This window comes from Lagenorhynchus albirostris, chromosome 16 (genome assembly GCF_949774975.1).
Source record: "Lagenorhynchus albirostris chromosome 16, mLagAlb1.1, whole genome shotgun sequence".
NCBI classification, from domain to species: Eukaryota; Metazoa; Chordata; class Mammalia; order Artiodactyla; family Delphinidae; genus Lagenorhynchus; species Lagenorhynchus albirostris.
Genome location: NC_083110.1, coordinates 2,244,059 through 2,258,905, shown reverse-complemented (window position 1 = coordinate 2,258,905; position 14,847 = coordinate 2,244,059). Strand labels below are relative to the sequence as shown.

Sequence of the window (14,847 nt, the reverse complement as noted above, 5' to 3'; positions counted from 1 at the left end):
GGAGGGAGAGCACAGAGGGCGGGAGAGCTTCCTTCCTCAGCGTTCTGCCCTGATTTACATCCTAGTCACCGAGGCACACCGCGAAGCTACGCTCCACCTGGGTGTCTGCCCCCAGCCAGGCCCCTGCTCCGCCAGAGGGGCCCAGCGTCGCCCCAGAAGTATCTGTGAGAAAGAAGGGTGAGTACACGCGCCAGTGAAAATAAAAGGAGCCCTCATTACACTGCACCGGCATCATCCCCACCAACTCACTCATGTCCATCAACCCCCTTCTCACAGACAAAGACACGAAGGGTCACAGGCAGCAACGGCGGCATTTGCATCCGGGTCTGACGTCACAGCCGGGCTCCTTGGATTATCATAACCAAACACCAGGTTTTCATGTGGATTTCTCCCCTTGAAATCATCACACAGTGTATCTACTAACCTGCAATCTAGTTCTAAGTTGTCTTAATCAGGGCCATCAGAGAAATCCCATGAACAGTGATCTAACTGACAGAACTAGTCCAAGGCCCTCACAGGGGTGCTTTGCAGTGTTGCCACGATTATTAATTTGTCTTCCACTTGTCACTCACCTACGGTTTCAAAAGCAAGTCAGAAACTGAACACATGAAACTAAAAGAATATTTACTGATTAAAACCTTGTGGGAAAGTTTCCAAATAACATGCCGTATTCAGATAATAACAGCTCGAGATACAGAAAGCAACCAATCGCCAATTAGTTTTTAAAAATTAATTACACAGCCACGTAGTGAAAAACCACGTCCCGGAACAATTTTCAAAGACAAGAGACTAAGGGGTAAAACTGGGAAACAATGTCCTGGGGGCGGGCGGGGGGCATCGAGAGGGTTCTGGCCTGCAGCTTCCTGTCTCTCCCTCCAGAGACCTGGGGTCCACTTGGCATTCAGCCACCCTCTCTGGGGCTCGGTTTCCTCACTAGAGGGGCAAAGGCTGCAGGCCCCCTGGCCTCACCCTCGTTCCAGGGCAAAAGCCCCGGACAAGGTCCACAGAGGTGGAGGTGCTTCCTGGGAAAGGAGGCTCTTGGCTCAAACGCGGCCAAGGAGGGCTGGCTCAGTGGGCCCAGATGCCCTGGGCTGGTGATGCCAACCAGAGGATGGCCCAGCCAGCCGGGGCACCAGCCCCTCCTGCCCTGACGCCAGGAGACTTCACATCCACACTTACGCCATGGGTACCAGGCCCTGCTCTGATTTATTCCCCGTTGAAAAAAGTGAGGAGACGGGTACATGAGGAAACCGAGGCGCAGATGGCTTGAGTAACTTGCCTGAGTTTACAGAGCCAAATAGAGAAGGCAAGTTCAAACCCAGGCGGTGGCCCCTGTGCGACGCATCCTGTGGGCCCCTTCGGCCTCATCGCCTGAGCCAGCCACCCACCCGGCAGCATCGCCCTGGGCTTTTCCTGGCAGACCCCTGCACCGGAGCCAGAAGCCAGCGGACGGTCTCCGAACGCCCGGCGTGGGGGCGCTGAGCTGCCCCTCAGCACCCGGGGGCGCCTAGGGCATTGGACTCACCGCGCAGGCAGCCCCCCCCCCCCCCCCGGCAGAAACCTCAGCTAAACTCTCCCAGGAGCAGGAAAGCTTGACTTTCAAACACCCCTCGTGCAGCGGGAAGGAGCGTTAGGTCATCAGGAATCAGGAATTCCCTCTGGGACAAGATGCCACCCCATCCTCTCCACTGGGGACCGAGAAAAACGCTTTCAGCTAAAAATTATACCTCAAGTACAAACACTTACAGCCACGTTGGATTCACTCCCCAGGGATGGGATACTTCACCTACATTCCTTTTCTTTTGAAAACAAGAGTCACATCTTGATGCAGACTGGCCTGGGGCCTTGCAACTCACCAAGCACAGACAGAGGACATGTCTCAGCAGCCCTCTGCACAGGGGGCTCTTCGTGAGGCCTCCTCTGCCTCTGGGGGGCCCATCTGGGTGGCCTTTCCTGCCACCCAGCCTCAGACCCACAGCTCAGACCACCCAAGAACAGCTCGGGCTGGATCCTGACATCAGCACTTTGCAATATAAAGGTTAAGGAGTGATCACCGGCCCAGGTAATCAGCACCTTCCAAGCTGAAGTGGCAGCTCTGCAACAGCAAGAGAGAAACCTGCCATTCGTAAGCTGATGGTGACTCAGGACTGCAGTTCTGAGACCAGGATGGCCGCAGCCGGACTTTCTCCAGGGCCGAAGGCAGTTTGGGGAACGTTAACATTCCAGCCCGGTTAACTCACTTTGTTATACAGCAGAAACGAACACATCATTGTAAAGCAATTATACTCCAATAAAGATGTTAAAAAACACATTCCAGCCCCAGCCCTGCTACCACATGACCGGTGGAGCAAGTTAAGAACCTCGGGTTCCACAGGACACTGCAGTGTGAGTGCAGAGGGCCGGGAGGAGAGGTGAATAAGCGGCAGCTCCAATCAGGTGTCTCGGGGACGGCGCTGGTGTAAATTTGCAGCACCAGGAATTTATACCTTACAGAAAACATGCAGCACCGTATATCTGTCGAAAACCTCTTATTTACAAATACAATGTAAACTAGGAGGATTTCACATTAATATCCGGTTGGGGAAACAGAAAGGAATAATATATGTTTATTACAGGTCTCCCACTGTGGCTTCCCAAAGCATCCTCAGCCCGAATGGGTCCCGTATGACAGCAGGCAAACTGCCTGCGATGTGTGAAGGTACAGGCGTGTGTGTTCTGCCCTCCGGACGCCTGTCACATGAGATGCGGTCGGCAATGTAATAAAACACCCCCACCAAACGCTGCTGTGCGACGGGGTCTCCGCGCCGCTGAGAGGTCTGGTCAAAAGTAAGCAATCGGACAAACTACCTAAATTGCTGCTCTACCATCAAAAGGTTCACGAGAAGTAGCAATTTCCAAAGAACTTCGGTAATTCTTAGAGAAGAAACAGTACCAAATGTAAGAATATTTTCCTGGTGATACAGCCGACAATTCAGGATCTTAGGTCACCTGTGAAGTATCCTTTTAAAAGAATCATCGCTGGATATTCCTAAATTACAGACGGTATCGAGGCTGGTGTATGTTTTTACTGACTGTGACATTTTGATTTATGAGAAATATATATTTGGTCATTCAGATGTAACCAAATATATATTTGTCATATGTGTTTTTGGTCTTTCTCCCTGATTCTGGCTCGCAGCTCCCAAAACCCTTGGAATTTCCTGAACAGTACGAGCCACAGGAGCATCTTTTGTTCTACTTGGTCTCTTGTCCTCGGAGCCACAAAGGTGACACGGGTGTCCTGTTACTCACAAGCCCCTTTCCACCACTACTGGGCTTATGTCAATGCACCTGCGGATGGGGGCTGGTTGCCAGGGGAACCAACCGTAAACAGAGGGGTGCAACTTTCAGTCCCACCCCCTGATTTCCTGGGAGGAGAGGGGCTGGAGGTTGACTCAATCACCAATGGCCTATGACTTGATTAATCATGCCTATGGAGTGAAGCCTCTGTAAACACTCAAAAGGACGGGTTCAGAGAGCTTCCAGGTTGGGGAACCAGAACACGTCCATGTGCCACCATGCTGGACCCCAAGCACCACGAGGTACCTCAAGCTGCTGTATGTCTCTTCATCCGACTGTTAATCTGTATCCTTGAATATCCTTTGTAACAATTCAGAAATCTAGTAAATAAACTGGTTTCCTGAGTTCTCTGAGCCACGCTAGCAAACTAATCGAACCCAAGGAGGGGTTGATGGGAACCTCTGATTGATAGCCTGTTGGTCAGAAGCAGAGGTGACCACTGGCGCTTGCGAAGGGCATCTGAAGGGGCGGGAGAGGGCGGGGGGGCAGTCCTGTAGGACTGAGCCCTTAACCTGTGGGACCTGATGTATCTCTGGGTGGACAGTGTCAGAACTGGCTTGAACTGCAGGACACTCAGCTAGTGTCTGAGCACTGACTGGTTGTGTAGGGGAAGCCTCCAGCCCCACCCCACACACACACACACACACACACACACACACACACACACACACACACACACACACACACACACACACACACAGGAAATTGGGAGTAGAAACCTTTCACTGACCATATTACAAAGCCTTAAATTTGCTTTTTAAAAAAATACTAGTTTTCTGCTGCTTTGCTAATTTAAGCTACATACATCTATAAACTTCTTTAGCTTTTTAAATAAAATTTTCTAAGTAGGCAAAAATAAAATAGCATGATGAACTCCAGACGCCCATCAGTCATTCAACAACACACTCGGCCAATCCTGTTCCCTCATAATTCTCCCACAGGCTCGGCGTCACTGCGTCATCCATAAATACTTCAGTCTGTATCTATTGGGTTGGCCAAAAAGTTCATCTGGGTTTTCCCATACCATCTTACAGAAAAACCTAAAGAAACTTTTTGGACAAGCAATACAAAAGATAAGGATTTTCAAAAACATAGGCATAAGGCCATTACTGCCACTAAATAAAATTAATAACAATGCCTTAAATTTCATCTATTATCCAGTCCCTAGTCAACTTACCCCTAATTATTACTTTTTTAGATCTTTCTCTAGTTGGTTTGGTCAGTGATTGTGAGCTCCTTAAAGGGTGGTGGAGCACCGTGCTCACTTCTGCAGATCCCAGCACTCAAGAGGGTAACTTGTAGCCAGAAAATTCTTAAAAACCTTTCGACACGGGTTCACACTCATCAGCTGCTAATCTCTCAACAATAAAAACCAGGAAGTCCTTCTGCTTACATGGATTGGGAGTGAACAGATGCGAATGTACACACTTTGATGAGGCTACCATTTCCCTTTATCGAGGCCAGGGGGCCTGGAGCTGGGATCTCAGAGAGGGAAGTAACTGACACTTGAGAAAAAGAAAGACCCTAACTCACGAATTCTAAGATGCACTTTTTCTTCACGGTCTGACATGCAATTGGGGTGCAGCTCGTGACACCTTCTGATGCCGTGGCCAGGTCTGGGCCATGACGCACCGTCACGACCAGCACTACCTCAAACACAAAACACGCCAGCAGCAGAGTCTGTGGGATGCATGTTGGTGCCTTGGAAGAAAATCCCAGAAGCAACACTCAAGCACTAGTAATCCCAGACAGCAAATCAAGTGGGACAGAAGTGGACGGTGAACTGGGGAGCTGGGCAAAATTCCCAGAAGAGTCAAAAGGTGGCCAACTCTATCAAATGCCAAGCGATGGTGAGAGCCCAGAACCCAGGGCTCGTAGGAAATGCTGCATCCACCAAAGAGCTTGGTGGCAGAGGGGAAGGAAGACTTTGTCTCAGGAAAACAGGCACTAATATCTCTGAGGCAAAAAGCAGACACTCGAAAATTTTAAGGAACACGCTACCCGATGTATTTCACGTATATTTTCCTTTTTATCTGTGCACAAGAGGGATAAATGGAAAAATCGATGTCTAATTAAATCTAAAAGAGCTCTTTAAATAAGTAGAAAGTAAAAACATTGATAAGAAACCACTGCGTCACAGTTCAACAGTGTTTTTTCTTTCCTAGTGGTACATAAAATGATGGTTTTACAAACAATGGCATCTTAGGTTTGACGAAAAAGGGTATATTCCAGACACAGGGGGACGTCAGCGATCACCCAAAGTGAGACAGGAAGAAAAACAGTGCATCACTGCACAGAGGAACTGGGGCGGGGGTGGGGGGAGGGCGGAGGGAAAGGAGGAAGGGGACAAGCCTCCAAGGTCACAGAGCAAGGGTCGCGGTCAATGGGGAAGCCCTTGAGGCAGGAAGGACCAGGGCGATGACTTGAAGGCTGCCACGCCGGGCCAGCCGGTTCCGCATCCAGGACAGTCACACACAGCCCCCCCCACGAGAGTCAGTGTTAATTTACGGGCGTCGCTGAAACACAGGCCTTTACTGTGCATCAGCTTCCACGCTCCCGCAGGGTGACTCGTGGGAAGGGTGTCCCCCTTCTGGAGCAGGACCCTTTCAGGAAGAGATGTGCTCCCTTTCTGGGCTGGCCCCTGAAGCGGAGACGAAGAAACCTCGAAGGGCCCCCGAGCCTGAGGCCTTTAAAAGGACCTCTTCTCTGCAGCCACATCCACGTTCTCGTTTCTGATCCAGAAACACGCTGGACGCATGGCACACACCACACCCCAATAAGGCATCTGATGGCCCCTCACAAACACCGCTGGATACTATGAAAAGCAGCTGGATGTTCGCCCTTGAGAAACAGGAGGACCTGCGATTTCCCGCCGTCCCACTCCCTCAAGGGGCCGTGGGCAACGAAGTCACACGTCCATTTTATTTCCCACAAACATCACAAATCGCAGTGCTTCACCACGACCCCGTTGCCGAGAACAACCTCTCCAGAGCCCAGGGACCGGGCAGGCCCCTGACCTCCGGTTTCCTGCAGATGAGAAACCCACAAGTCCCATCACCACAGCAACTCGCCGAGATGCCATCCTAGTGGGGACCAGCGGGACTTCTCATTAAATGGTGTTGTGTGTGGAAAGCACCCTGCACACGAGCCATGTGATTGAACGGCGGGCCTGACGGTGAACAGGGTACGGAGGCTCGCCCAGTCCAGCCCGGCCCTGCAGAGATCAGCTCAGAAATCACACCACGCGACCGTTCCATAAGCACACTCCACAAAGTGAAGCAGCAAGTTAACCTGCGGCACCTAAAGCAGTCCCGGGCCCCAGGTGGGGGCGGTGGCCTGGGCCTGGGGCTGTGCATTCCGCATTATTAACCAGGATGAGAACGCTCCTCGCCCAGGACTCCGTGCGGGGCAAGAATGTAAGACCCCACGTTGCCACGGGATGGAGGAAACTCCACCACTGGGAGACCAGAGGCGATAGACTCCCGGAAAGAAAAGTGGCTCATTTATTTAGCAAAGGAAACCAAGGAACACAGAGAGCACCCAACAGGCTGGACGCCCTGAAGCCGGGGGCTGCACCCGGGCAGAGTGAGCCAGGGACTCACCTGCTCTGGGTCTCGGCTGCAACCTGCTCAAGCCACCCCTCCCCACGGCGCCCATGGGCCCTGCACTCACTGTAACCTTCCCCTCCCCTGCTCCTGACCCCTCCCGTGCCCCCACTCAGCCCCTTCTCACACTACGTCACTTACTACCTATGGTGCTTAGTCCAGCTGCACCCAGGGGGAAAGCTCCCCAGGGGCCGAGATTCTGTCTCCGTTCTATTCACTGCTGCACCCCAAACACCAAGCAGTGCCTGGCACATAGTAGGCGCTCGATAATACTCATTGAAAGAACACGTGAAAGGGACCCCAGCCTGTTTGCATGTCTGCTCCTGCCAGGGGGCAGCTGAGGACTTCAGGACAGGCAGAGACCTGAGGACAAGAACACGTGAGACCTTCCACAGAGCACAGGGTTAAAACGGAGAAAGGACCCTCCCATGAGAGTATGACTGTGGGCGCATCTGCTCCAGAACGCCTTCCAGGAATGTCCCGCCACCATCAGCAGGACACGGGCACTGCCGGCGCACGGAAGGGGCACGGGAAGCCTGGGAAGCCAGAGCGAGCCCCCCCCCCCGCTCAGACCACCCTGGGGGTGCCACCCACTAGCTCTGCAACCTTGGGAAAGTGACTGAACCTTTCTGTGCTTCAGCCTTCATCAGTAAAGTGGGAGGAATAGAAGGACCGTGATGTGGAGTCGATGAATTAGTATCTGTAAAGTATTAGGACCACGCCTGGCACATAGTGGAGGCTAATAGTGTGTTTATAAAGTGGAAACCCTTTCCAAGGGGTCCACCCCAGACCATACAGAGAAGCAGTCCGGCTCCAGGAAGACAGCAGAAAACAAAAAGAAATCACACTTAACACTGACCACGGCAGTGCTTCTTAAGTGAGGGCGACCCTGCCCGCTGGGGATACCCGGCAACGCCTGCAGACGATGTCGGTGGCTGCCACTGAGGCGGGTGGTACCCCTAGCATCCGGTGGAAGCTACTAACTGGCCACAGCGCACGGGGCAGCACCTCCGGCCCCCAAAACAAACATTACCCGGCGCAAAGTGTCAGCCGTGTGGAGGTTGAGAGGCCCTGAGCTAGAGTGACCGCTGCCCCCCCAGCACCCTCGTCCCTGCCAAAACGCTGGTCATGATTTGGGCTCTGGGAATTCAGCGACTCTATCCCCAGCCGTCCAGGCCATTCCTCCTCCCAAAGAGTCAGCAGGCAGGACCAGGTGGCCAGCAGGAGGGGCCTGGGGGGCCGGGGCGGGCAGCCCAAGGGCAGGCTGAGCCACGGGTGACCAGGCAGCCCCCGTAAGAGCCGTAGCAAGGGCCACAGGACTCCCAAAGCCGAGGAAAGCTATGTAAATGGAAGGCCAGGAGTGAGATTCAATGTGACCATGTTTGGTTTTTTCAAATCCAGCCACGATGAATCACTGCCGTCTTCGTCCCAGCACGCTAAGAAATTCAATCCGTGCACAATGACACATGCTTCCCGGGCCTACGATACCGGTCATGACTAAATGCAGAAATGCCAAGTGCCTCAGCCTGCCCCGCGGGAGGCAGATAGATGCGAGCAGGGGCCCAGACCCGCCCGCCTCAGGCAAGGGACGCGGGGGGGGGGCGGTGCCCCCCAGGGGAGGACTCGTTGGCTCCTCGAGCCTATGGGGGAGGCTCTCCCGACTGGACAGATAAACAGGAACCTCCACACTGGGGGTTCACCCTTAAGCTCAAGCACGTGGCCAAAGGTCAGAGCGTCCTCACAGCAGTTAGAAAGCAAGGTCAAGTTCTACTGCGAGGGCAGGCGTGTCCACGGGAGGCTTGCACCAGTGCACTCAGCGCAACGCTCCACGGAGAAGGGCTCCTCGCCAGGCCCGGCCTGTGCCAGACGCCACCTGGGAGGTCCGCCTGTGGAAGCGCCAGGAGGTCCTCCCGGAGAAACCGCACCGTAGGGCAGTGCGGAGGCAAGGGCCCAAGACCACAGCACTGGAACGAGGGGCCCCGGCGGCAGCACAGAGGCAAAGGTGGCCTCGAGGGGGAGGCCACCTTTCGGGTCACGCCAGTGAGACCAGGCCAACACCTGCTTGGATTCGAGCAGCATCTCTACAGGAGCCGCGCTCAGCGTGTCTAAGCACCACTGTGGCACGGGCACGGAGCCAGGTCCCGGAGGCCCTGCAGTGGGGACGGAGCCCATGGAGCGGGGGTCCCAAGGGAAGATGAACAGGGCAGCTGGGGGCTGGGGGTCCCCAGAGAGTGGTGTTTATTTAACATCCGTACGGAAGGCTCTCACTGTGGCATGTGTAAGCGTGCCTGTGGGTGTGTTTCCACCTGGACATCCGCCCGGCTTGTCTGTCTCAGCATCACCCACACAAGCAGAGCTTCCAGGAGAGGGTCCACGAGGAGGAAAGTGGGAGAACCGAAAGGGGCCGTGGGCTCGTCCAGGTCTGGCTGTTGTCTCACCCCATGATTTCTGCTGGGCCAGCGAGGAAACTTCACAGATTTCTCCCAGGAACACCCTGCCTCTTCCAGGATCTCGGCCAGAACCTGGGCAGTCAGCTCCTGTGCGCGCCGGGTCTCTGCCCCAGGCAGCCTCACCACGCCCCTCCTTCCACTAAGCCAGCAGCCGCTGGATCTGCTGGAAGTTAGGCAGCGGGGCACTGCCCGCTTTGAAACTCACACCTTCCCGAAGTGACTTCTCTCTCCCCAAAGATCTCAGAAACACGGACGGCAGGAACGAGAAATTATACACATGAAACTATATATGTATGTGTGTATCTCCCCGCTCACCGTCCCATTGTTTTTCTGGCCTTCTCTCAAATATCTCTTCCTCTGATCCAAACAGGGGACCCACCACTCGCCAGAAGTTAGGGTGGGGAGAGTCACAGGGGGCCTGAAGCCTCCCCACACCACTAACAGCCCCCTGGGTGCCCCGCACTCCACCCCGAGGTCTGCCGCAGCCCAGGCAAGCTGGCCCCCTCGGTGCTGGGGGCAGGAGGCGGCAGGCTGTTCCTCACTCTCACCAGAGGGCTGGGGGTGAGCCCATCACTTGCGCACCGTCAGTCACAGCCGGCTTCCACCATGTGTGAGCCCCGGAGACAGCATGGCATCACTCCAGAAGAGCGAAACTTTCATTTTCTTTAAAGAAAAGTTTCTCACAGAGGGCCGTCTGTCAGCTTCTCTGGCTCTGCGGTGGTTTTCCCCCAATCCTGCACTCCCGACCTCAACTTCAAACTCTCCTTTCAACTGGAATTTTTTTAACTGACTCTAGCTGGCCGGGTGCGGCCTGGGTCCCCCTTCCCAACCGCCACCCCCAGCAGACACATTCACAGATCTGCTGATGCCCACGAAAGCGCATGGGTGACGAGAGCCACCTCCTCTCCCACCAGAAGGGGCAAGGCTGCGGGCAGAGGGCGACTGGGTGCCCAGAGCCTGGAGGGAGTGGGCGGCAGGCCGGCCTCCCGACCGCGGGAGCCCCACTCAGGGACGTGACCAGCAACACGCCCATGGTTCACACGGCCACCAAACGACGGTGTGTCCTGCACCCACTTTCCCGCTGGCTGTCCGCTGACGGGAACCCCGCTCTGACACCATGGCTGGGGACAAGAGAGCCGGCAAGACGTCCGGGTCACTTCCCAAAAAGGCAGTCCTTGATGTGAGTCGGGGTCACGCTGCCAGCCCAAATGAACCAGCCAAATCGATCTGGGAGGAATGGATGAGGGATTTAAAAAAACTCCAGAGATCAAGAAGAAGACAGTTAGGCGTCACAGTTCACTCCATCTTCAAGCAGATGTTCAGGCTTTCTTCCTCTCCCCCCAGCCCTCCAAACAGCATCTACTCTGCGCCTACTATTTGCCAGCACCTCCTAGTGGCAGCTGGTCTTTGGCTACCGGAACTATCCCCACTATAAAGATGAGGAAACTGAGGGTCAGAGAGGTTCGGTAAATCAGTAAAGGTCACTAAGCAGGAAGGAGCAGAAAGCTAGTCTTAATGTCGATAAATGTATCCACACCATTCCCCGTAAGTGTCCACCGCCCAGCTCAAAAAACACCAGTGCTTCCCTGTGGTCAGCAGAAGTAAGAACCAACAAGTCAGCTTGGCATCCGAGGCCCTCTGTGATTTAGTCCCAAACTCCTCCAACTGTATCCTCCACGCGTACCTGCTCCAGCCAAGCGAGGCCCTCCACCGCCCCAAGAAGAGGCCCAGCCCGCTCTCCCAGAAGGCCTCCTCCAGGTCTTACCCAAAGGCCTCCAGCACCCACTCATCGAGGAAGGGCAGGGGAGTAACCGGGCCCTGGCCGTGCCCCTCGGGAATGCTCTCCCTGCCTCCCAAGGGCGTGCGGTGGGAGCACAGACAAGGGGTCCTGGGCGTCACACACTCTCTCTCAGGAGAGACCATGCTTCACATGCTGGAAAACCCTTCCCTCTCCAACTTGAAGAGCCACACTTCACCCAGAGGCAGGTTTATTTCGACAGAAATCTCTTCCTCTCTCTGCAGCTCCATCCACTGCCAACATACCAAGGCCCAGGGGAGACTGAACATGATTAAAATTTTAAAGCATTTAAGGATGCTCAAAGGAAAGGCATCCTTGAAGTGCAAATCATCAATTTAGGGGGAAAGAGTGAAATACGGGCGAGGGAAGGCTCTCTGCCAATGTAAATAAAATATAATTTCAAACAATATTATGCATAAAATGATTGACCGCACACCCCGAACTTCAGCGCTGAGTCCCGAGCAGGGCAGCGCCTGCCCCTGTTGAGTTTATGAAATCTGCAGTGTGAGGTGAGTGGGCTCTCTAAGTTTCGCCAAACAGAGAATAAATAACCATCCTGAAGGGAGTAATCTAACAGGCAGGGTAATTTAACAGTGGCAACCCCCGGCCAGGTGCTGAAGCAGCAGAAACTCCAGTCAGGCTCCCATCAGACAATCCCCCAAAGCCTAATACTGAAGCCTGGTGCCCTGTGAAAAGAATCAGGGCGAAGAGAAACTGGCTAAATATGTAATTAGACCCTTGACTCGAACGGCATGAAACGAGAGGAGAAATGTAAGTCCACTTACACCTAAAAAACGACAGCTAGTATTCAAATTCTGCCTTCACACGCATGCTACCGTATCTTTTTTATGTCCATACTTTACAAGCTAGAAAATCTATATATTTCCTTTTATCACGAGGACGAACTAAATTTGAAGAGACTTTCTGGTCTCTGAATCCATGGAAACAACTCAGGAGGAAGAAAGACTAGGCGGCTTTATACTCTAGGAAATTCAGGACAGCAGATTCTACTGACCCCCCTCCGGAGACAGTCTCAGGGCGGTTACTTTAATACCAGGGGCAACACTACGTTAACGAGGCTCCTCCAGTTTCAAAAGCTATTGCATGTACACACCTCTTCCCCAGCTGACAAATCACCAATCCACGTATAATTGTTCATTTTGCACACTTTTTTCTACGAGGTCTCTGTACCTTCCTACTGCCACCAGGCCACAAGGAGTTCTTGAATTTTTTTTTTTTTTTTAACTAAGGATCAAATGGAAGACCCCTCAAGAACCATCCACCAGCTGAAGCCCACCAGGGAGAAGCCAACCTCTCCAGATGCTAATGCCACCCTGTTGCTGTTTCCGGATGCTAATGCCACCCTGTTGCTGTTTCCAATCACATGTGCTAATGAAAGCAGCAGACCAAGGAAAGGCAACACTAAGCATGGCTTAAGTATTCGGTTTTCTTTCACATGAAAGGCAGGAAGCTCTGCCAGGTCTCACCAGCACACCAGGCTACGTGGACCTGCGAAGGCACAGTTTACTGGGAAGCAAAGCTTTTGAAATAATTCCAGTTTAACACGGCCACGGTTTTCAAAGGGCTGCACTGCTTCCGCTGGGCGCACTGCTCTTTACCATTCAAGGATGAACGGAGACTTCATACATGTGAACAACAGTTCCCTGGATTAAAATAGGGGAAAAAACAGGGCTAACAGCACATGTCAGCTCAGAAATAAGCTAGGCCAATTCTGCACACGGAAAGACTTTTCATTTCTGCCCCTCTAGATAAAGCAAGCCTACGAAATTTACCATGAATCTAACACCTTCAGCTAAGCATGAATGAAAGGAGGAAGGAAGGAAGGAAACCTCTGAAGCAGCTGAACCTCAGCCTTGACGTTTATGGTCTGACTTTAGGGCTAAAGTCTTTTCATCCAGTTACTCTGGCTTGCTCGTTCCAGGACACCATTCCCTGGTTCCTGCCCAACCCACGGTCCACCTCCATTAACTCAGAATTTCCTGGGTTTGCGGTGACACCAAATGTCACAGCAGAGGGGTTACACCGTGTGGAGGCCGCTTTCAAAGCCTGGTTGCCACCAAACCCCACGAACACCGCTAGCGGCAAGTGCACAGCCCAGAGCCCCGCTCTCCCAGCGGGATCGCAAGGCCCCGGCGCCCTGGGCGCTCCATTTCCTCCCGAGGGCGCCCGGCCGTCCAGAACGGCTCACGCGGTCCCCACGGCCCACCCCCTCGGCCCCTGGAGCCCGCCGGGACACACACAGCAGAGGGACCACCCCGCGGAACGGGGGCGTGGGGCTGGAACAGGCGGGCGCCGGGGGCCGCGCGGGAGGGCCGGCCGAGTCGGGCGCGGGGGCCGGGAGGGGACGGTCTCGGGGTGTGGGTGGGTGGCCGGCCTCGTCCGGGGCGCAGGGGCGCGGGGGCCCTCCGCCTGCATCACCGGGGAGGTCCGTTCCGTCGAGCGCGGGGCTGGCGGCGCCCCCGTCCCCAGAGGTACCGAGCCGAGACCCAGAACTGCCCCCTCCCCGCGAGGCGGCGACAAGGGGGAGGGGGCATTGCGGCGGCTGGTATCAAAGGGCTGAAAAGAAACTTGGACTCCTGTCTCCCCAGGTACGTGACACGTCGCAAAGGCGGCCGCCTCTCGCCCTCCCCCCCCACCCGCTTTTGTGCTTCCCAACATCCCCACCCCCAAATGTCCCACCGCAGGGGACCAGGCTCCCGGCAGCCAGACGAAACTCAACTCAAATTACGTGGAGCGGAGAGCTGGGGCGGGGGGCGACAAGAGGCGTCGGCGGCCCCAGTCCCGGGGGCTGCGCCGGGTCGCCCTCTCCCGAACCAGGCGAGCGCAGAGGGGCCGGGGGCGCCCCCAGCCTCGGGGACACGGCCGAGAGACCCGGGGCAGGTGGCCGGAGCGGAGGTCCGGGCGGAGAAGGGCAGAAAGGACCAGGAACCCCCCTCGGTGCCCCGCGGCGCGGCCGGGGCGCGTGGGCGCCGGGGGTTCCGGGGCCGGGCCGCGGGCGGGCGCCCCACTCACCTTCCTGCCGGCGCCGCCGCCCGCGCCCGCGGCCAGCGCGGAGCCGCCCCCCGAGTACATGTAGTAGGCGATGCCCAGCACCCACAGGAAGGCGAAGCACAGGAGCATCCGCGAGCGCCGCCGCATCCTCCCGACTCGGCCGCCGGCCGCGGCCGCTGCTCGCGAGTCTGCCTGGGGCCGCGGCGGGCGCGGGCCGGGGAGGAGCGGAGGAAGGGGAAGGGCGCGGCGGCTCCTCCTCCGGCGCGGCTGGCGGCGAGGGCGGTGCGCGCCCGGCGCCCGAGCTCCGCCCCGGCCGGGAGCGCCGCGCCGCGCCCGAGCAGGAAGCGGCGGCCGCGGAGGCAGCGAGGGGGTCAGGGAGCAAAGGGCGACCAATCGGCGGCGGCTGCGGGGGCCCGGCGCGGGCGGAGGAGGGGATTACCGCGTCTCCACCGCGGCGGCGCGCCGGCCCCGCGGGGAGGGCCTCCGCCGGCCGCCGCCCCGCCACCCCCGTGAGTGACAGGTGGCCGCCGGGCGCCCGCGGGGCGCGCGCACATGTGCGCACACACACGGGCGCCCGCACCAGGGACCCCCGGTCGCTGCTGCCGCGCGCTGCCCGGCCGGGAGCGCCACTTCCGCGGTCCTC

At 56.0% G+C, this 14,847-nt stretch overlaps 1 protein-coding gene across 2 annotated transcripts in view; it reads right to left on the bottom strand.

The window, feature by feature from the left end:
* Nucleotides 1-14,441, bottom strand: part of GALNT2 (polypeptide N-acetylgalactosaminyltransferase 2) — a 181,086-nt gene extending 166,645 nt beyond the window's left edge. The window contains exon 1 of one of the 2 annotated variants that reach the window (XM_060125517.1): nt 14,226-14,441. In XM_060125517.1, the coding sequence (XP_059981500.1) occupies nt 14,226-14,351 (126 nt within the window). In that variant the 5' untranslated portion in view covers nt 14,352-14,441. The remainder of the gene's footprint in view (nt 1-14,225) is intronic. The other variant, XM_060125516.1, reaches the window with a different exon arrangement.
* Between the last annotated feature and the right edge of the window lie 406 nt (nt 14,442-14,847).